This window comes from Poecilia reticulata, linkage group LG5 (assembly GCF_000633615.1).
Source record: "Poecilia reticulata strain Guanapo linkage group LG5, Guppy_female_1.0+MT, whole genome shotgun sequence".
Lineage (NCBI taxonomy): Eukaryota > Metazoa > Chordata > Actinopteri > Cyprinodontiformes > Poeciliidae > Poecilia > Poecilia reticulata.
The window spans coordinates 11,682,807-11,706,701 of record NC_024335.1 but is presented as its reverse complement, the minus strand read 5'-3'; the positions used below and the strand labels follow the sequence as shown (position 1 = coordinate 11,706,701).

At 37.1% G+C, this 23,895-nt stretch overlaps 1 protein-coding gene across 2 annotated transcripts in view; it reads left to right on the top strand.

The window, feature by feature from the left end:
- Window positions 1–23,895, top strand: part of LOC103464721 (metabotropic glutamate receptor 4-like) — a 177,370-nt gene that overhangs the window by 28,480 nt on the left and 124,995 nt on the right. For both annotated transcript variants that reach the window (XM_008409022.2, XM_008409021.2), the window contains exon 2: window positions 9,651–10,673. In XM_008409022.2, coding sequence (XP_008407244.1) covers window positions 10,125–10,673 — 549 coding nt within the window. In that variant the 5' untranslated portion in view covers window positions 9,651–10,124. The remainder of the gene's footprint in view (window positions 1–9,650; window positions 10,674–23,895) is intronic.

The following is a 23,895-nucleotide window of genomic DNA, read 5'->3' as shown; positions in this document are numbered from 1 at the left end:
GCTACCTATTTTCACAGTGATTGAAAAGATACTTGGGTCAGGAAAAGGTTGTTTCTGTTATTACTGCGGAAAAGGATTTTGATTAGTTGTATCCTGACTCAACCACATGCCAGCTTTGTAAACAGTGCCTCCAATAATTGTTCTTTTGAATTGAACCAAACTGCAACAAAGGTGAACGTTTCAGGTAAAATAAGCGAATTGAAGCAACCAAAAAACCGAACATGGTCCGATGATTTGTACCGGCCATAACAGATCCTTTATCAAACAGAGCACAAGTACTAAAAACAACCAAAATGTGTGTGTGGGGGGAAGCCTTCATCCTTTCGTGTTTTTATTTAAGAGGTTTATTAATTTTATGTATTTAAAATATGACATAAAACGAGTCTTATTAAAAATTAAGCACAAGATTGTAGAGCAAAACATGTAAAATAACTGGTGTAGTCTATCTTCAGTAGTAAGTGGGTGGTAGGTACCCTGCATAAGTTATTAGTCCAGAATAAGAAAACACATTTGATAAACTAAAACTTAGAAATTCTCATGAACCTAAAATGAAAGTCTTCCTAACTGTGAAGAAAAGAAACACAGAGAGCTGAAAAAAATCATGCATGTTGAGGGAGAACCAACAGATGACAGGCAGAAATTTACTGTCTGGGATTTGCACTCAGGACCTTCCAACACTGTGGAGTACAGTTTTAAAAAAAATAATTCTATATATACTTTTCTTTTTTTAAAGATCAATGTTAGGTTTAAAGAGTAATGTTGCTAAAAAAAAGTAAGCCCATGACAGATTGTTGGCTGTATTTGAAATAATTACATTGTGGTTTTCTAATTTTGCTGCTTGAAAAAAAAGCATTACCCTTCGACCACTTACAAGTTTGATCCAGATTATTGATGGATCTTTTATAGGATAATTCAGCCATTTTATTCTTTCATTAGAAACAAAGTGGCAGTCTCCTCTAAGCTCTCTAGTCCTTGTGTGCAGCTAAGCCCTGCTCTCTCCATTCATTTTCCTTTGGGCAGCAGCACTTCTACCTTCCTATTGATCCGCTGTGCAGCATCAACATGCTGGAGTGTCAATTAGAGAACCCCTCCTGCCCATGTATGAGAAGAGAGCTCCTGCTAAAAGTTTCTCTGGGTTGTTTGCCACGTAGCAACTCCTCAGGTTTCATCTGCTTACAACACATATCCCCTTATCCAGCTGGACCCTTGTTTGTTTTTATAATCTTCTTGCAAAATAGGCAGGACAGTAAAATGGTTGGTGTGATGCTGGGAACTCTCTAATGTGATGTGATAAAAAAAACATGCAACCTTGTGAATGTGCAGTGTCAGGTCTGCAGAGGAGCTTTGTCTGCTTCAAAGAGCACATCCTGCAGGCTTTTTTGTTTTCAGGTAAAGTGCATTTGTAAGGGCAAGCAGAATGAATAGATCAGAAGGACACGTCTTTCTGAGTGAAGAGATCCTTCTTGTTGGATTGTTACTCATGGCAACAAAAGTGTAGAGTATTTCTCTGGATCTTCGCTGACTTGTTTGTGCATGCTGAAATGCAAGAGATATTTTTAAAGTAGATTTAAAAACAAGCCATTTCCAGGCTGAATTTTGTTTATGAAGGGAGGGGGTGCATGACTCTTGACCAAACTACCGCTTCGGGATCTGTTTAGGAAAGCTAATCCAAAAGAGTGTAATCTTAAGTTTCAGTTATTTGTGCAAATCAGATTTGACCTTTCACTTACAAGATCTTGTAAAAATAATTGTCCTTAAATTGTCTCATCAACCACCATTTTTGTTACATCCCTGAAACAATAAGAAAAACCATCAGTGTGTCACTTAGAGTAGCATAGACCAAGAAATTCTTTTATTGCAATTGAATTTCTTGTTTACAGACAAATTCTGTGAAGAGGTTGATTCTGAATTTCAGTTTTAAATTCTTGTGTTTTAGCTTGAAACTTGTCACGATTTCATATGCATCGTAGAACTGCATTACAATCACATCAAACTCAAGGAATAGAGATATGTCCCAAAGGACACATCCTGGTTCAGATGTCGTATTTAAAAACCACGCCTCTTGTAAGTTTATTAGGCAAGCCTCTCATTGTATCCAACCTGGTGGTGAATCCAAAGCGAGAAACAAACAGGTATCTTGATGTCAGTGCTTGACATTAAGATGCCTGGCTGTCGCAGCTGAAAAACCGATCAGAGCCATGGTGGGGATCCAATAAGCTGGGTATATGAAAGTAGACAGCCATTTTTGATCCAGCTGGGCATTCTACCCCTGTTCTACCTCTTTTTAGTGTCTCAAAAATAATAGATTTAAACATTATGACTGAAAATCAGACTTTAAAAAGACACTGATAAACTCATAATACAATTCAATTGATATTTGATATTTATTTGTTTTCTTTAGCTGAGTTTAGTGACTAGACAACTTTGGTAGTAACAGTTTTCATTTTTTATTTCATTTATCCTTTATGACTTTTCTATTAATCTTTGTTGTGAGTGTGATCATCTTTGATTCATTCTAAATTATATCACACTTTTCTAGTCATACCAATCACTCAAAGCACTTTACATTAGAACCACATTTACAATAGTCGCTAAAGTGCTGAGCCCAGGGTCACATCAAGATCTGGGAAGGGGAAGCTGGAATCAGACTCACAACTTTTAGATTGCAAGACAACTACTCTTTCCAAAGAGCCACAGTCATCCCCTGAAAGCTTAAAGACTATGTAGAAATATTTTCATTCTTCCTGAAATATGTAATAGAAATCAGTCAGTGGAAAGATAAACATTTCCCAGGTTCACCAATCATCATCTGCTGTAATGTTCTGTTGTTGGAAAGCTAATTAATTAAATATGAGTGAAAGTAAGTTTTCAATGTTTTTGCAGCATCTTTAGTGCAGAAGAGAACAGGGACAATGTCTGTCAACCAACCCAGGAAGATGAACTCAAAAAAACTGTCTGCAAAGTGTGAGCTGTCAGAGAAAATGACTCTGACCGCTTTAAGAAGCTGTCAAGAGAAAGTGTGAGTATATGACTGATGGGACAAGCTACACAATGATCCATTCAACTATTAGCTTATTTCATGGTTCTGTTTTATTGGTGAAAAGGCTTCAGCAACATGGAGTGTCTTAGATAAATGTTATCTCAGAAAACTCCTATTTGTCTACAGATCATATCTGTGTCTCAGAAAGTACAGCAGTTCTCCATCTGATTAAAGGGAGGTTGTGTTTCTGTGCTTCTTTAGTCAGTATACGGAAATCCACCTTTACTCAATGGACTTTATTGTGATTTCTGCATGCATGTGCATGTCAGAGTTAAATCCAGCACTACAAGGATGTGAGAATCAGTGAACGCAACATGCTGGAAAGCACAATTTCATTTCTTTGCATGATTGGAAAATTGCTCTTGAAGTGCAATCAGGTAATATTTTGGTAAAGATAGTTTAAAATCTTTCTTGATGTTACAGTATTTTGTCTATTTTGCAAGAGTAAATCCTAGATTTTATATTTATATATCTATTTAATAATTTATTATTAGAGCTTAAGTATTCTTTTGCAAATGTTGCCAAAAGCAGTTGCCTATGTGTTCAGTTTACTGGGGAGATTTAGTCAAATTATACTTGATTTCACTTATGAAAAGAAAAAGTAATCTGTCCAAGTTTCTTTTCTGTAATATTAATCTGCTCCACTTATTTTACTTGTAAAACTAAATATTCTTCAGAGAATCCTTGAAGTTGGAGTAGGTAAGTTATGTATATATACATATTTCTTTCTTTTTTTAACATATTTATTAAAATAATGATTGACACTGCTAAGACCCTACTCCTAGTTCTGATTGGTTATTTCTGACTGAGCCATGCATTTCTGCAGATGGCAGTAGGACCAGGGAGGAAGCAAAGGAGCTTGAGTTTTCATAGATTATCTGTATTATATTATACTCTCACAACATAGTGACAGTTTTCACAAATAAGTAAAAAAAAACATGTATTTTTATAAAAATTGCCTGCTGCAGCATTAACACTTTTCTCATCTATATTACACAATCTAAACATGCACCACGTAGTAAAGCATAATTTCCCCAGTGAGCTCTCATCTTGAAAAAAAAAAAAAAAAAAAAAAGCTAAGGAGATTACCAACCAACATTTGTGAAGAAAAAATATCTCTCAGGGAAAAATTGGAAAATAGTATTAAACTTTCTGGAGGAGAAATCATAACTTTTATGTAACATACTCAATATTGCACAAATACATAGTTACCAATGAGGGAGAGATAGTTTGACTTTGCAAACTACTACAAACTACTGCTACTAACTAACACCATTAGGGACTGACTAAAAACTGTTAGACCATTTGTGTCACATTAAAATTATATCTCCATTATGTTTCTCTGTGAATATGCTTGTTAGTTTTCAGCCAGTTTTTCTTTCCTCTTGACATTCATCCATATGGATTCCTTTTGTCACTTTACTTTTTTGTATTTCTACAGTTCAGGTTGTTTTACACCTGTCCATAAAATTAGCAAATTAAACTAATTCTCTATAATCTACTTGTAGCAAAGATATGTATTTGCATGACTATAATAAACAGAATCTTTAAGCAACAGATCACTTATAGTTATTGAGGTTTGATCGGAGATTATACTACTGTGTTAAGCAAAAAAAACAAAAACAAAAAAAACAAAAAAAAAAAACAGTCCAAAACAGTTTGGAAAAAGAAAGCGGTGAAATAGCAATGCATAAACTCTAAAATGGTAAACTGGTGAACTGAACCAAAGCCAAATGATTCATTCTCAGGATGCAACTATTAAACTGGCACAAACATTCCTCTGATGGAAAGTAGGTACAAATTAATAACCTCAATTATGCAAGAAATTATCTTAAGTCAGACAAAGAAAAACAAACTGGGCTCCTATGTAAGCGGTGGCTGGTGTTATTTGGCCACAAACCTCAAATCTACCACCAGGTTATTCTGAGCTGCCAAACAGCACGAGATCAATCATCTCACACACTTCGCCTGACATTTGAGAGCATTATAGGTAAGTGCATCACAGTTTCCACCACTCTGATCTCTGTTATTGCAAACATATGAGTATTTGTTGATATTTGGATAACTTGCACACTTGAAAGAGGAACCAAATCCATCTGTCATAGAGTTTTAGGTCATATTTTGTCCTTTTGATGCATCTCTTCCTCAGTATATGGTCTTTATTTTTACAGGTTACAGGTGTAATAATAAGTTAGAGTAGCTTTAGTAGCTCTAGTTTGTCTGTGCTGTAATAGGTACTTATTTGCCTCAAGGTTATTTTATGGCCTTTTGAAATGAATAAATGTTCTGAAATATGCTTTTGCACCTAGGAAAAGGTTGCTTCCCTGATATAAATCTCCAGTTTTCCTGCAGCTGTCTTTGACATTTTCCAGCTGCTTAACATTTTTTGTTGTTTACAGTGTCACTACGGTGAATGTTTGAGATTTGCCATTAAAGAGTCATCTTTAAATATACAATTATTTTGTTTTTGTATCACTGGAGCCTTTTTTTTGTATTTGTTTTGCCTGTGCTGAAAGCAAGCTAAAACAAAGGGGGACTTAAAAATTCTGACAAACAGATGAGATTTGCCATTCATCATCTGTGTTTTAAAACAATTTATCACACACAAGCTGCGGCAAGAACAACTTACTTGAAGACAAAAATATACGACCAGGTTTCCAACATTATATTCTCATTCAGCTTGTACATCAATGCATGCCACATTGAATAAAAGTCTGAAGGGTGCATTTGTCCCAACTTCAGAGATTCATTAAAAAGGAATATCTGAGCGTCAGATAAGTGATGACAGTTTCTGAGATTATTTTTTTTTCCATGGGCTATGGGAGGACTGCAGATCACGCACTGAGATCTCTCAAGGTAATACTGAAAGAGTTATTTTGCATTATCTCCAGTAATGGAACACCGTAAGCTATTGATCTGGAATATAGCAAAACAGACTCATCAACAAAGTGTTTTATGTGATCTGTGATTTATGTGACTTCTTTCAGCGGCTGTTGCACAGATGAGGTATTTTCATAGATTGGCAAATGTTTTTCAGTCTGAAGAAGACTTATGGACTGTCATGCTTGCCAGCAATTCTTTTCCACAATCATGAAGTTTGATGACATTTGTCTTTGATTCTGCAGTCTTGCAGAACACTTTTGTTTTGTTTGGAAAGTTTAGTTCTTACAGCTGGGAGTTGTTTTTTTTTTTTGTCCTATTCATACCCTGGAGTGTCCGTTCGCAGCAGTACTTGCTCCTTCAATCTCAGTGCTTGCTCTAATGTTAGATGTACAGTTGCATTTGGTTACAGGGCTAAGGTGAGCTGGCTGGCTTCCCAGTTGTCACTTGCTCTGCAAGCAGTTAAACTCGGCCTGCAGAGAATCAAGTCTGAAAAATTACTTCTCACTCAGTAGGAGATAGTTGAGTGTATTCAAAGGACCTTGTCACTTCCAATATGCTCTCAATGAATCTCAGCCATTGCTGATCCAAGGCCTCGGTGTACTCTGCGAGAAAACCAATGTCTACAGCCCCATTCTGCCACAGTGTGCAAGGAGATTGTTCCTTCAGAGCTCATTACTATGGCAGGATTTCACAGGTTGCACACATCAACATACAGGATGACTGGTAGTGGGATACTTTGCGTATCTTTCAGGAATGTCTTTGATTCTGTGATACAAAAAAAATAGCATTAATAATTGTGTCAATGAGTGTAGATTCAAATTTCAGGTAGTGAAATAAATGAGAAAGACAACTTTTGATCTAAAACAAATACTGTTTTAGAGAAAAATATTGTCTTTAGTACTGATTTATAAGCAAATACATAATGTCACTTTATGTATAAATTAATTTTCCAGCTTGGATACACAGAATATTTTTTGTTTAACAGCCAACAAAATCCGCGAGGACGTCTAATTGTTTTAACATAATAACAAGGCCTAATCCCAGCCTTGCTTATTGTTTGAGGGTTTCCCGTCCTTTAAGTTGGCTTCTTCTTCTCTTCTTTAATTGGATCTAAGGGATGAGCTGCAGCAGGACCAGATGTTCATTTCAAGGCACTCACATACAACTTTTGAGTGACCTCAAGTATTTAAGCTTCTATTGACATTAACTTTATGAATTTGGTTCCAAAGCCAAGTTCCACAATCTGTGTTGTCTTGGTTTATTGTGATTTAAATCTCATTTCAAAAGGACAGCCAAATAACTTAGAGGAAACAGTTAATTAGATTTTCTGCAAACGGGGTCGATAGTCAAAATCTGGCAACAGATCCAAACTCAACTATGAATTTTAATTGTTTCAGAGAAAAAATTCTCCATAATGACATACGACATCTGAGGTATTACTGTGTATGAGAACACAGATGGGCTGGGTAAAACTTAAGTAAACATGAACTTTTTCAGAAAAACTGAAATGAAAATAAAAAACACAACATAAAAACATAAAGATATGCAAAGGTTCTATGAGTTTGTTACATTAAGACACTGGATTTTTTTATTAGTTTGTGAAAATTATAGATCTGTCAATCACTGCAGGAACTGGAGGGTGACAGCTACAGTAACCTATGACTCATGAACACTAAATTAAACTAAATTCCATATTCACGAATGTTAACTAAAATGTTTTGTGCTGTTATGTTATTTATAAGGGTTGGAAATATTACTAACACAGGCCATAAGCCTGCAGTAGCACAGCAACACAGTTAGCTGCTACAGGAATTTAGAAAAGCAGTTTAAACTTGAGACATTTTGCTATATGTGCAAGTTCATGCAAACCCATGCAAACCCAACGCTTACATTTAAGAACCTGTAGGGAAAGAAAAAGAGAAGTAAAATCATCATCCTGGTTCTGTATTGGCCGAATAAAGCATATTCCAGAAAGCATTTTCAGCATATATACTTGTTTTGCTCTCATCACAATCTGAAAAGCACAACTTTATGATCTTACAGTGTCAGCAGAATCTGATATAAAAACCATGCTGGGAAAAATGTTGCATTAATTGCTTTTGGTCAGTAGGAGCGGGGGTGTGATGACACACTGCACACATCTGTCCTGCTGAGTCACAGGTTGTGCCCTGTGAGCTCATCTGATCGGCTTGTGGGTGAATTACAGCATAATCTATATTGGGGGGGTTGTGGTTGCATAAGAACTATAATTGTCAAAGGCCAAGAGAAATATTAGACAAAAAGAAAAGCCTCTTGTAAAAGTTTTTTGGGGAGTTTCATTGAGTTTCTCAGTTTCTATTTTGTCAGCTACGGCTTGATTGGCCATAAAAACCTTCATAGTAATTTTTTTAATGGCAATTTCTGAAAAACTAGGCAGGTGTCTTTACTAACTGCAGAACATTTGTTTTTTTTGCATACGCCGGTTGTTCAGGATTGCTCATTTGGGGAGGTGCATGGTGTAGAAGTAGAGCAGTTGCTATATGTAGAAGAGTTTTCTGAAGTATACATTTACTCGGCACAAACTAAGGTCGAAATCAAAGTGTCTTCTAATATAGAGGTTGAAACTCAATGAGATCAATGGTGTATGGTGTGTTTGAGTGGATGATGTATGTGACAGATTTTCCATGTGTAATCAAAAATAATTTAGAGAGCAAAAGGCAGCAGCATACCTGTGGAGGAAAGCAGAGACAAGGCAATAACTGAAGGTTTTACCAGGTGTCCCAAGTTAGTAAATATCCGATCTAACCCCAAGTGTTGGGTTTGATTCCCGACCCTGAGACCTTTGCTGCATGTCTTATCCTCCTCTACCCATTTCCTGTCTGATCTGCTACAAATAAGGGCCACTAATGTGTGAAAACCCTTAAAAAAATGCTCATTTGCCTGGTTCACAGCAGCACGACGGTCAGTGTGCATCTTTGTCTAAAAGGTGTGAGGTGTTTGCAGGGAGCAGATCGGTGTGTGGAAATAAGTAATTTCAGGGCTTCTTTGAAAATGAAATCACTTTTTATTTTTTAATAACACTATAAGAGGTTTAGAGCAATTTCTCAAAGCCTTCCGTTGCTCTTCTCTTGTATTTTTCTTGCCTGTGAGCCACAGATTTAGAAATGCCTGAGAGACTTTAAGACCCACATATGAGTCCCATACATTACAATATGTGTAATTTCTTTTTGCCCGCCATGAACAGATGTCCCTAGGTAAGGTTCATAGCGTTAACTTTATTTATAGATTACTCAGACCTTTTGAGCTTTTCTTTAAACGCGTAATGTGACTAATCATCTGTCAGGCTTTGAGGCGGCAATGTTAACACTTTATGTGCCGCTGCGACTCATAACACAGGCGTTGCTTCTGGAACAACAGAAGAGTCTTGTTCTTTTTCAGTTTCTCTGATGTGAAAGCAAAGGGAAGCAAAAGAGTCATAGAATTTTGCAGCATTTTGACATCAACTTCAGAAAAGGTTGTTATCTAAAGGAAAGCAAGAGGGATCAGAATTTCAAATGTAGACAAATGCTGCAAAAACAGGAAAGAAAGACATTTTTAAACATAACTGTCTCCTCCTTCTTCATAATGCTGCAGTTAAAAGGTTAAGTAAAAAACCACTATTGAAAAGCTCGTACTAATTCAAATTCCTTTGCCCTTTTCTGTTTTCTCTGAGCACTGTCTCACTTCACTTCTCTATTTCATCTTTCAGGAATTCGCTCTGAAGCCTGTGGACCTGAGACGGCCCGAGGGCTCTGACATACACCAAATCCCTGCCCAGGGGAATGGTGGAGATTAAAAACTTCTGATTGAGGTAGAGAGGGAAGAGACACAAAGACAGGGAGGGAGAGACAGAAGAGGAAAAAAGCTTATCGTTCACCTTTGTTCTTGTTAATGCCCCGAGTGAAGGATCTCCAAAGAATAACAGAAGACACAAAAGCAGCTGCCCACAACAGTGGTCAAAGGATGGAGTGAGTAAAAGAAAAGAAAGAAGCAGGATTACATCCTGAGAAAGAGCCAAGCTCATATTCTACTCTAATTGAATGCCTGAGAGAGGGCATAGACATGAGAGGAATCCTTTTCTGTGAAAACTGCTTCAAGAGGCAGTGCAATTAACCCTCTGGCCATCATAAAATAATACCTGGCTATTGTTGTTTCCTGATTGCTGGTGTGGATTCGTGCTCGGATGGTGATCATGTTTCAGCCTCCAGCCTGTAGACCGAATCAGAATGGCTGTCAGAGAAACATCCACATTCTGCTGCTGCTGCTGCTTCTTTACAGCTCCCTCAAGGCCTCTTTGGCTGCCAAACCCAAAGGGCCAGGACAAACGCATTTGAACTCCATCCGCATTGACGGAGATATCTCCTTAGGTGGGCTGTTCCCTGTGCATGCCAGGGGCCATGATGGCAAACCCTGCGGGGAGCTGAAGAAGGAGAAGGGTATACACAGACTGGAAGCCATGCTCTTTGCCCTTGACCGCATAAATAATGATAATAATCTCCTGCCTAACATCACACTGGGAGCGAGGATCCTGGACACCTGTTCCAGGGACACTCACGCCTTGGAGCAGTCGCTCACCTTCGTCCAGGCTCTGATCGAGAAGGACGGGACAGATGTCAAATGCCTCGGCGGGGGGGCGCCAATCATCACCAAACCTGAGAGGGTGGTGGGCGTCATCGGCGCGTCTTCGAGCTCCGTTTCCATCATGGTGGCCAACATACTGCGCCTGTTTAAGGTAAGATACCGCCAGAATGCAATGCAGAGAAAAACACAGCAGAGAAAAGATTTATGATGTGTTTGCTTTATTGATCGTCTCATACACAGTATTTGTTTGAATAATTAATAACTGAAAAAGAACATCAGTAGCTGAAGTATGAAAGAACACTGGATGTCTGTGCGCCATGTCTGCAGCAACACAATGGACATTCCCATAACTTCAGAGAAGAGATCCCATTGTAAATCTCATCATTCTGACTGTTGCCCCGGAGGACTCGGGTTGCTAGGCAATGAGAGGTATTACCTGTCACAATACAGGAGTGATTAATAAGATCCCTGATTTCATTTTTTCCCCAAAGCCTTTCACACAATCAGTTAGGTGTTTACATTTGCCCACACTACAGAAAAAAATATGTTCTGTTCATACGCATTTGGACATTTGATGAATTATTTAACACATATTTTTGTTTTCTTGCCAGTCAGCTGTTGCAAATGTCCTAGTTCTTTTTTCTTTGCTGAAGGTATGATCGCTTTATACAGGTTGGCTCGCCAGAAAACAGCATTTTAAAAAAACAGAGTTACTGTCATGTTGTTGCCACGGATTTGTGGATATTGCACATAATTCATAGTTATTTCAGTGGTGCAGTGGATTACATAATTCAGTCACAATTGACACAAGCAACATTTTTTTGTTTCAGTCAACACTTGGACTTTAAAATTTATGATAATCCTATGCCTCAGTCGTAACGGGGTAGGGAGAGCAGGGAGATGTCTTGATATTGCACAAAAATTCATGTCTAACATAAACACAATCGAATTCACCTTTTCTTTACGGATACTGCTGAATGTGAAGCTGTCTCCAACTCTGCAGTGGGTTACAGGTGTAAAAGAAGGACACAGCTATTCAACAAGTAATACATTTTTTATAAAAGGTGCATAAACAGAATACAAAAAGTAGATTTTCAAGTAAGTAAAGTTAAATTCACAGCTGTCTGATAAGTATCTAGCTTCCGGAGACTGGCATAGGCTCTTTGCTGAACCATAAAATTGTTTTAATCTCCACAATATTTGCAGATAAATAAGTCATGAAAATAATCATTAGCTACGTTGTCAGATATTACAGCTGGAAGGCCTGAGATTGTAATGCATGGTATTTCTCTCTGTCTGCCTGGTTTATTTTTTTTCCCAGCACTCATGCCAAAAGTTAATGGACTTAATACTTTTATTGCTTGAAGTGCTGTCACAATAAGAAAATTATGACTTCTACATTATCATACCGAACAATTACGATAGCGAAACAATACCATAGCCAACCAAACTGAATAAACAGAAGATGCATTGTGATTCTTTATGTTTTTCAATTTATTTTCAGTTAATTTTCAGTATAATTTTAGCTTACTTACTATCTTTATAATTATCTGAAAGTTAGATGAAGTTATTCACAAAGCGTAGTTCATTTAGACTTGATTAGCTTCACCTTCTCTGAGTTAGCAGGAGGTGTGATGTTGTTTGCTTTATGGTCTTCCAGGGCAAGATCAGCTGTTTTACCTTCACCACTAGGTGGAACCATGTAAAACAATCTCCTATGTTTGTCCTGGTTAAAATAATTACTTTTAGCTTAGAGATGGTGTGGCTCTTTTTAAAGTCATTTTCACTTTGATGCAAACAGTTTGGGATGAAGTCTTTGTGGCCTTATGGGTTAGTCATAAACTGTCCTGGTGCCTCACTGATGCAAATCTGAGTTCTGATTTAGCTTTGCTCAAAACGAGAAAATCATAGATCATAAATTAACATTAAGATATTGGAGTTTCAATGTTGTTAATCAAGCCAGAATTATCCATGCATGGATGTATCAAAAAATAGATTGTATCTCCCAACCGTAATGTATATCTATTAGATGAAACGCTAAGATAGCAAAAATGCAAGAGCATATATCACTGGTGATGTTTCGGTTTGGAATAAGTTTGAAATATTCATAAGCATCTTTTCAGAGTGCAAGCCAGAAACTGGAAGAAGTTGCTTTTAATTAAATAATGTCTGGTGCTGATTTATTGCCAGTTAAACATGTTTCTTGTTAACAAGTTATTCAATTAAAGTGACATTTAAAGATGAGCCACAGAGTTAAATCTGGAGCTCATTGTTCTATCTTTTATAGATGAACATCAGTGTATTTGTTGGCTGTTTCTATATCATTCAACAACAGCTTGAGGTTTAAGGGTTAGGAAGAATGCTATGCTGTCCTTTGTTTGTCTGACAGACGTATAACAGAAAAAATGGCTTCTTTTTGAAAGAATGCATCCAAGTTAATCAAAGTAAAGATTGAGGTGTCACCAAATTAGAATAGTTTGTTCCTGCTACTGATCCAAGTAGGTATTCTGTGCAATATTAAATGATTTATCTTTTGCATTTCATTGTGATCATTGCCATCTGGAGAGAGTCTGCAGTGGGACACAATACTATCACTGAGCTATGATGAGTGGATGTAGTCTTTCATTGATTGTAGGAATCTTCATGTCATAAGTGATAATTGCATTTGTGAGAGTAGAGTCAATAAAATGTAATAGTCCAAGTGAAACATTGAGCAAAACTGATATGTAACTACAGTATCGGTGAGAACTTTACATACACATATAGACATATTTTTCTTATATTTGGACCTTTTCACTATGCATTTGATCTGGACAATTCAAAAAAGGAAATGATGCTTTATATGCAAGCTCAAACACAAACACATTGGTTTTCTTTATGTCAAAACAATTTCTGATGTGGGTTAGGAATTATTATGTTAGTAGAAAATTTAAATATGTTAAAGTTCCAACCATCTAGCTGCTGGGTTTGTTAATTTGGACTTAGCTTTTCTCTCATTATTTCATCTACTTTGTGCAAACAATGCATATCCACAACATAATGTTCCCACTACCGTGCTTGGAGTGCAGTATTCCTTGTTTTGACTGCTGCAAATACACTTTTTATCTCTGTGGCAAAAAGGTAAATCTGTCTGGCCTCACCATAAAAAGTATCTTAAATGAACAAGTCAACTCAGAAAATTTAAACTTTATTATGTAGCATAAATTCACTGTCTGAACCATTTATTATTTTATTTTACTGGGGGAATAATGGGATTCTGATCAGAAAGAGTGTAATAGAGAAGATTAGATTAGATCTTTATTGGTCATTATCACCCTGCATAATAAACTGCGAGGTGCCATCCTGTCAAGCAGATGTCAAAGGCAGGATGATGAATAGTTCAAACTGCAAGTCTTTTAAGGACAATGAAGCTCCTGTTGGCCTCTTCTCTAACACAACTAGCTAGTTTCTAACTTTTCACTCAAGGTTTGTTTTAAACTGCACAACTTCTCGCCCAACACCATAAAGCTACCACCTGTTTCGAGTGTGTGTTGTGTGACCATTCATTGGTATTGCATCAATACACACAAAAAAATCATTTATATTCTCTTAAATTCAGTTAAATTTATTTCTGTTTTGCTTCATTTACAATATGAGATCATTGTTTTTTATTATGATTTAGAACTAGAAGTTGATGTTAAGAATTTTCCAGGTGAATTATTTTTGACTACAGCAAATTTTAGAATTAGACACAGTTTGGACTCAAATTTATTATCGCTGACTTTAAACCAAGCGGCACAATGCACTGGATGTACTGCACACCATGTACAGTACATCCAGAAACTACTTACAGTGCTTCACTTTCTCCACATTGTTATTGTACAGACTTATTCCAGACTGTCTTAAATTAACATCAACACAGAGTTACACACGACAAGTAAACATAACCACAACAAATTCCTAAACTGAAGAAAAACAAACTTATAAAAGAATATGACACAAAAACCCATAAACCTATATTTTCGTCTATCTATTTATGACTTTATCAAATCCATTCATTCAATTTTACAAATGTTATTTTGGCTGGGCTCTAAATTTTTATGAGGAGCTAAATGACACATATTTGTTTTTTTTTTATGTTTATTTATGTATAAGTTAATGCAATATCTCAGGAAAAGCCTGCAGTCTATGTATTATTGGATAATCTCTGTGATTCAAAAGTATTAAAATCTCATGGGATGTTTCCTGCTTGTGAAAGCCTGCAGCTTTGTCAGTAAACCTAGTATAAAACACACATTGGAGTTCTCTGTATCGTTTATATATTTTTCAAAATATGTACTATTGGCTTTATTTTCCAATTAGCTCTCCGGTACTAAAGACGATACAAACAAGTTTACAACGTTGTCGTTTGTGAACGTACTGCTGTCTTCCGTGGACGAAGTATTTCAGTAGTATTGCTCACACAGGTAGTACTCAGTGTGGGCCGCAGTAATGAGCATCTCCCGCAGCGTGCGCCTGATCCCACTCTCACATGGAAGCCTCAAATCCTTTGTCATTAACACACTGGCTTGTTCTCTATTCATTAATGTGCCTAAGCATTGTCCTTGCATATTAAATTTACATTTCTCTGATCTTCTTTCACTTCAGCTTCATTGTATACTTTATAAATTCCTGGTCTTACGTTTAAAAAGCTGAGGATTACCGAAGCAAATCCTGTCTGTCAGCGTGTCGAGTAGATCAACGTGATGGGATTTTACTGTTGACGATCACTTGGGTTTCTGAATCACGTTATTGACATCAAACATTTTCTAATTCTCTGGCGAATTATTCAACGTCCAATTTAATTGAGTAACAGACATAATCTAAAAAAATACGGCAACTTTTAGCATGAAATAAAATGATTGATATTTGTTGTTGAGCTCATGTGCCTGTTCAATAATTTAGCAGCAACATTGGTTTTTGAATTATAAATGTTTATTTTGTCGATATATGATGTTCGTTTAAAACTCAATTAATTTTGACAAATTTATTACAGACTATATTAAAAAAATTTAATCCACTCCCACCACTGATGAATTTATATACACATATTTAGGTCAACATGATCCCATATGGTTCAGCTGGACCTGCTGAGGTTTTTAACTTTACAGCCTTCTCATAATGTCGTCTGCATCAGCAAGTCTTTTACTGCAGGGCCCAGGTTGCAGAGAGAAGGACAACTGCCTTTACTAGCTCTGCAGCCAGACATAAATGTTTGCTTTGAATAGAGCCGACGCTTGCACATAAACACCATCTCAGCATACTGATGAAGACAAGTGGATTCTTGGACATATAGGCATGCACATGAGCACGGACTTGCACAGGCACACAGGCGCTGTGCAAAACTGGCAGCATTCAGGGACACACAGTGTGCACATAATTGACTGACACAGAGAAACAAGTGAACACCAAAAGCAATCAGGCACATTTGCAAGCAAACTCCTTTTAACCAAGCAACAGCCACTACCTTAGCGTAGCTCGCAGGTTTACAGTAAAGTGTTTCCTCAGCGCACTCAGATGCATACAGATGTGGTCCAAAGCAGCTTGATGAATATTTTACTTTAACCTTATGTAATTCCAACACAGGTACTTGCAGCTGCAACTCAAGAATATTTTAGTGTTGTTCAGAGATGTGGGAGCTGCTGTGACAAGCATTCGGGGAAAAGATCATTCATGATCACACACGAGCTATGTCAGATGATTACATTATTCATTTGCCTTGCAGATTTGCTCATAAAGTTGCCACACATCACCTACAAGGCAGATTACACTACCCATTTAGCTCAGCAGGAGGCTCTGAAAAAAAGGATTTCCTTTTCAACTCAACCATAACAAAAGCCTTGTTCCTGTTCGCTGGGAAATAAAACTGTTTTTATACATTTACTTTCTTGACTTCTGTGGTGCACATCAGTAGCTCAAAAGCCAGGCAGTGACCCAGGTTTAAGAAGCTCAGTGTGTTCCACCCTTTAATGCTCACTGGAAATCATTTCGCCGGCTCCTCGTTCTGACATTACAGTTTGATACTACCCTGAACAAAGAATCTGATTCGCTGACTGACTGGTTTTTAAATGATGCATTTTGAGAAAAATACAAAAAAGTGTATGTATTTTTATTTTTTTTTTTGCAAGAACAAAAACAAAAACTCTTCTTAGTGTCGATAGACCTTATCTCCCTTTTATTTTCTAAAGGTCTCAGAAACAAAACATTCAAACTCAATATGTGTGAAAAGAAAGAAAATATCCATCCATCCATCCATCCATTTTCTTACACCCTTGTCCCTCAGTGGGGTCAGGAGGGTTTGCTGGTGCCYATCTCCAGCTRGCGTRCCGGGCGAGAGGCGGGKTCACCCTGGACAGGTCGCCAGTCTGTCGCAGGGCAACACAGAGACACACAGGACAAACAACCAGGCACACACACACTCACACCTAGGGGCAATTTGGAGAGGCCAATTAACCTGACAATCATGTTTTTGGACTGTGGGAGGAAACCGGAGTACCCGGAGAAAACCCACGCATGCACAGGGAGAACATGCAAACTCCATGCAGAAAGACCCGGGCCGGGAATTGAACCCAGAACCTTCTTGCTGCAAGGCAACAGCTCTACCAACTGCACCACTGTGCAGCCCCGAAAGAAAATATATTTTATGTAATTATTTGGACTGAATCTAAACTTCAAATTATAACTAATCGTCAGACATTTCCCCCCAGCTGGGATTGTGTGTCTCATTCACTTAGAAATCATTATGAGTTTTTTTTCTTCCAAATAAACATTCCCTGGAAAATTATCAAAACCTGAGCCACAGTGTTGAAAAATAACATGTTTTATGGAACATCAACAAATACAACAATCTTGTCTGTTTTTGGAGAAAAGTGTTGAATACGGTGAAGCAAAACATGTCAGAACTGAACAATGACTCATTTTTCAAACATCAAGCAGCATTAGTTGATGCATATTAAAAGCAAATATATTTCAGGTTAAAAGACTACATGAATCCATTTTTCCAATCTAATTTAGCCTAAAGTGGCACATGTGTGGATTTACTCATGATTTTTTTCCTCTTTGGTCATGACTCATCTTAGAGTAAGTTCTTAAAATGAAAACACTTAGTAAAGCTGCAATTACATAACAACGTGTGAGATAAGCGCCGTCGGTGTCGATCTGATTCAAAGTATCTATCTGCAGCAGGAGCCTAGCCGCATAGAAACCTGTAAAGAGGATGACGAGCCAGCAGTGTCTTTCTTGAGCTCCTTCAGTGAGTAAGCTGATCTGTTCTGCAGCTGTCTTGTGGTCAAAGCTGCACCGAATCCTCGGTTCCCAGAGGTCTTCACCATCTGCTTTGTTGCATTCTCTTTCAGCAAGTTAATGGTTATTTGCCCCCAGTTGATCTTCTACTCCTCACTGTACCCATTTCAGCTTCAATTCATTTGCGTAAAATCAGTAAATGTTCAGCTTTTATGATTAACTAACGTGCCACAAAACCTCAGATATTTATTTTTTATTCTCTGCTGGGAAAATAGCGGATGAGGAATCTTCTCCCTAACTGAAAATGCATAGAAGGGGTAAGACAAGGTTACAATTTTATTCATTGTGATAATAATAACTGTGATTATTATTTGTAACAATAAATGCAACAAGCCAAATCTGTTCCACCAAATATTCTTTTTGGCAATATTTTGTGTTGTGGAATTACTTGACTAAACCTTCCTAAGTTAACTCAATAAAATTATGAAAAATCATTGCATAAAAAATGATAATAAGGAGGTTCACATGCTTAAAATAAAATCCATGTCGTTTTAGTTGCAGGGCATGAATTTGTGTTCTGTACACAAATTATACTTCGTGTGTGAAAGTGGGTTATACCCTTTACGAGCATTTCACCAGTTCTAAGGATTCTGGATTAAAATAGATTACATGGTTGCAATTTTTTAAATCAGTTTTTAAATATTCAATACTCCTCTTTTAATTTTCCCTCAGCATGATTCCCCGCCCGCATGATGAATTTTGAAAACCCCAAAAATGGGTCATGAAATTTCATGCTTTGTCTCACCTTGTTCTGATGGTTTCTATTCCCCTCATAAACCTTCCAGTGACACAGTTTAATGACGGCCTGGTGCCAAAATTGATTTAGCTGCTCATTTGGGGGAGTGACAGTTATATCAAGATTAACTAGCCCGAGCCCATCGAGGCGTCTCGCGTCAACCAAACCCTCTCATTTAGTGAGCAAGTGACAACATGATTGTTCACATTGACTACTTCATATTTTTGCGTGGACTTTACCTTAAAAAGGTGTCATGTTTAAACACAAGGGGGAAATATTGGTGAAGGTGAATCGTCGTTTGCATATAATGTGACGCCTAATTACAGAGACATGTTTCATGGTATAAATTACTGTCACGTTTACTCATAGGGGATCAGTATGAGTATATTTCATTACATTTTGACAAATGATTTTGTCTGTACCATTTCTTTTCCCTTTAAAATGGGAAAACCAACAGACACTGAAAAATTGCATAGAGTGCTGTTACTTTGTAATTTTACAATGAGAGCCATTTTGGCCAGAGTACTGTAAGTCATTGTGGAAGCTGCAGATAATAATCCTGCTTGGTGTAGCGGGGTGGTGTGTTTTTTTCCATTTTCAGTCATTTTCAATGCTATTCTTTCCTCTTCTGTATCCCATCCTTTGTTGTTTCTGTTTTCTTGCGATGCCATTACCAAAATGTTCACTGATTGACAGGATATCAACTTTGTTTTATTACAATTATCTTTTCTTTGGTATTTAAATCACATAAAGTAAAAGATTTTGTTTGCCTAAGGTTTATGCTTTGATCAGTCAGATATCATCAGATGTGATCACCTGTTCATTTTTGCCAGAGGATTTTTCAGCATTATCCATGTTATTTCATTCTGCTCATGCACCAGCTGCTTGCACCTACAGAGCCAGGCTGATTTGACCTCAACATGAAGGAAATATTCTGCTGATAGTTTTTTCTTTTGTTCTGATCTAGTAAAACCCCCAAAATTCAGCTTCTCACCAAATTATCGCTGTGTACTATAGATCTTCAACACACAGGGCTTCTAGTGATCTTATTAAACTGCAATGCTTCTGTTAGACTCCAATACATAGAGTTTTCTGCTTTTTAAGTCAATTTCTAATTGGTAGATTAAAAAAAAAGTTCACTATGAATTTTTGGAATATATTTCTACAGCTAAAATTATTCATGCTCTTTGCAGATTTATACTTAAATTTTCAAATTTCACTAACATTTTTTAATATAGTTTGGAGTGGCCCAGCCAGAAGCCAGAAAAGTGTTTAATTGGTGTAATCTCAATGTATGTTGTTACATTTTAATGTTGAGAAGGGAGACGAGGGGAAGTTGAGGGGGGGGGTTGGATAGGGCAAGAGACTAGGGTGAAGTGATGCTGTGGATTTTACTAAGAGTGTTTCGATGGGTTTTTTAGACTATAAGTGTGTTAGTTAGAGTTCGTGGTGTGTGCAGGGGTAGTAGTAGTTTTGCTAGTTATCGCTACATGACTTCATAGCGAGCGCTGACGCACAGAGAAGAGCGACTGCGCGCCGGGATGGCCATTTAGACCTCGTCTTCAAAGGGTTAAAAGTCTTAATATGTTTTTAATGGTATAATAATACATGTCAGTGGTTTGCATGGTAGACCTAAGGCAGGTAAACTGTAGATTTAAAGAAAAACATTTAATGAAAAACTTGCAGAAAACAAATAATTTAATTCAAAAGCTAAAAATACGTAACAAAGGGCAGGAGAAATAAGCTTATCCAAAAACAGAGTGAAATATCTTCTAAGATGAGATGATCAGTGGAAGAAGACACAAATGAGGAAGAATAGGTAAACAGAAGCTACCACACAGAGTAAAGAGGACTGATCATAGAAAGGACCAGACTAACCAAACTAAAACAGGAACTATAAATGAGGAAAATCATAAACTAAAGACTACAACTCTAAATCATCAGAAACTTAACTCGATCATAGAATGAACGCAGAGTGCAACGCATCATGACTATACCCCTTGCATCCCTAATCATTGTCATTTCTAATCACACACAAGCATCTTGTTTTAACAAATGACTTTAGTAATAGAAAAAAATATGCACCCAAAAAGATAATCAGATTGAAAATCTGCATTTTCATTCAAGCTTTTGTTGTTAATGAAGCTTTTGATCAAAGACAGATGAGACTAATTGGTTGAAATTATCCACCTTAAATCACCTAATGAATCATGTAAACTGAATATTGTACCTACAAAGACAAGTCTCCAAAAACGACATGTACGGTCTTGCTTTATCATCCTCGATGTTGTTTGAACACTATATATTTGCGTATTATGCAAACAGTTTTGCAGGCATGTGGTGCCCATGCCTTCTTGTTGCCTTTCCCACAGCATCTTAATTCATAAATAATCTCTGCAGGAGACGTGGTCTTCCAGGAGTTTCATGCTTCACAGTCTTCATTCAATGTTTTCTTGTTAAGATTTTTGACTTGAAAATAAAATAATTAACTCAGCTCTAACATAAGTAATTAAGTGATTAAACATGCTTCAAGTGCAGTCTTTGCGCTCAATAAAATGGTGTGCTATTTTATTATTGCTGATTTTCTTTTTATTTTGCTGTTTGGTGAGTAAGTGTTGATTCATCGTGACTCATTCTTCTGAAAAAAAAGTCCTGACAGCAAACACCACTACATGGCATGCATTTTAATAGCAATAACAGATTAATATGATTCCATAATTGAAAACAATTTCTCATTTATTTCCTTGTGATCCATTTTCTTAAGAGTGACCTGATTCTCTTTGCTGTTTTTATGCAATAAAAGATACATTAGTGGAGGCAGGTGCTGGCTTGTAAGACTTGTCTCAGCCACATGCTGTTTATTCCTGCATAATTGTTTTACTTCATAATCATATTTTGTTTAGTTATTATCTCCCCTTGCCAAATATAGCCAAATCATTCTTCAGAGAAATTAGACTTAACATTTTTGTATTTTGAAGCGCTGACAAGCCTCCATTGAGAATCCTGATCCAGACATTCAGCCATCTGTCTGTTTTTCTGAGATGCCAACCGCTCACATGTTTTGTATGTGAATCCGGGTTTCTGCTTTTAACATAGAAGTGAATGTTTGGTGAGCAAGAAGTTTCTTTCTGTACTGCAATTTAGATTAATGACATTTAAAAAAAACATTTTCATTTAATTGGAAATCATTAAATCATTAAATGATTCCGTCGGTCTTGGGGCACTCTTGATATTAAACACATGCTATGAAAATCTATTTTCTTTTTATCCCTAAGAATATCTCATGCCAAACAAGACAATATGGGAAAAAACATTTCCACAAATTACAACAAAATGTAAAAAGTCTACTGAAAAATACAAATACCACAACTATTGTTGCCAATTCAATTAATCAGCAAGATGTACAATATGTCGCCAAAAATATTAGGTTATCCCTCCAAGTCATTACATTTATTTGTGTTTTCTTTGCTTTTATTTGCTTTTCACTCATGAAAGATTCTCTGAATGTCAGTGAATTCTAGTGTTGTACTGACAGGATGCTGCCTCCAGAAAAAAAACAACTATTTCATAAAACTTCTTTGCTACAAGACATTCCACAGTTAAATGACAGCACTATCACAACAACATGGAAGCAAATCAGAATAACAGCAACTCAGCCATAGAAAACTCATGGAGCTGGGTAAGTATGCCGAGGAACATTGTAGGCAAAAATCCAACTGTTTGCAGAGTCAATAACTACAGATCTTCAAACCTCTAGTGGTTTTAAGATTAGCTCAAGAACTGCCTGTAGAAAGCTTCAGATGATGAGCTTCAGAGCTGAGCAGCTGGATCAAAGCCTCACATCACCAAGAGCAACGCAAAGAGTCAGACACAGTGGGGAAAACACACCACCAGTAGACTGTAGAACAGTGGAGACATGTTCTCCAGAGTGACTAATCACAGTTTACCATTTGGTAATACAGTGGAAATGTCTGGGTTTGGAGGTTTCCAGGAGACTAGCACTTGCCTGACTGCTTTGTGTCAACTGTTCAATTTAGACGGAATATGGTGCTCTTTTGGGTTTGGAGTTGGTCCTTTAGTTCAAGTGAAAAAAGCTCTAAAGGTTTGATGTGTTTTATACATTTTGCTCCATCTGCTCCTGAGTCTGGAGGACCAGTTTGGATCTATTCCCTCAAGTTCAAAACACGACGGTGCCCGCAAACACAAGGCAATGTCCATAAAGACATGAAGGAGAGAATCTGGGTCTGTGGTGAGTATATTTTAATGAAGAGATATAGACAGACAGAGCACAATAGGTGGAGTTAAAGACGGTGTAACACAAAGGAGGAAATATGCTCAAAAACTTACCTAGAGCATTAGAGATAACATTGTCTGCACAAAGCTAAGATCTTTGATGGTTGGAGTGGAATATGACTAGAGAGAAACTAATAGTTTGGTTCAATGACAGAGTGAACAAAGCAAAGATAGTTTCCCAGGAGGAATTCTTTTTTATGTAACTTTAATAGAAAAAAAAAGTCTGGTCAGTAAAATGTTTCCATTATACAGTACTGTTAGATGAAGATCGACAAGATGAGTTCGTGTTCAGCTGGGCCATAGGAAAAAATGCTGCATTTTGTCTCAAGCATATGACCCAACATTACTGATTAGTTGGACTCTTAAGGTGGCTTTTATCTTAATCAGCATTTTTGGCCCTCATTTATAAAACATAGTCACCACTCTGGCAAGAATATGTAAGATCACACAGTGTCCAAGGTGAAGTCAGAGGATACTGTAGCTGTAAAATCACTTTAAGATGCCTTCTGTGTTGCTGGGAATCTTTGCCAGGAAAGCCGATGAATCTGAGAGCTCATGTTTCATTTTCTCTGGCAGAATGTTGGCTCCCCCTTCCTTTCAAACAGACTTCTATTGGACTGGGACAGGGCCAGTCATAACTGCTTATCTAATATTGGGTGGGGTTGATTCAATCAGGCTGTGCACAGGATCGCTCTTGCAGCATGTCTCTGGATGCTGCATCACCTGTTTAATTGTTTTAGGTTGGATCAAAAGCATTTTGGTATGTACCTGGTAATGACGCTTTTTAATTATTCTAAAATAAGCTGAATCGTTCTGGACGGATCCACATTTGTAATGTTATCAGGTGCTGCAAAATAGCATGATTTAGTTTTGGTGATTTATTCTTTGTATTCCTTGTACCCAGTCCAGTAAAGACCATGTTCACACTCTGTCTTTCTATCCAAGATAATTCACCTTCTTACCGCTGACTCAATAAAAAAGATAAATAAGTGTATCCTGAAAATATTTGGTCATTGATGTTAGG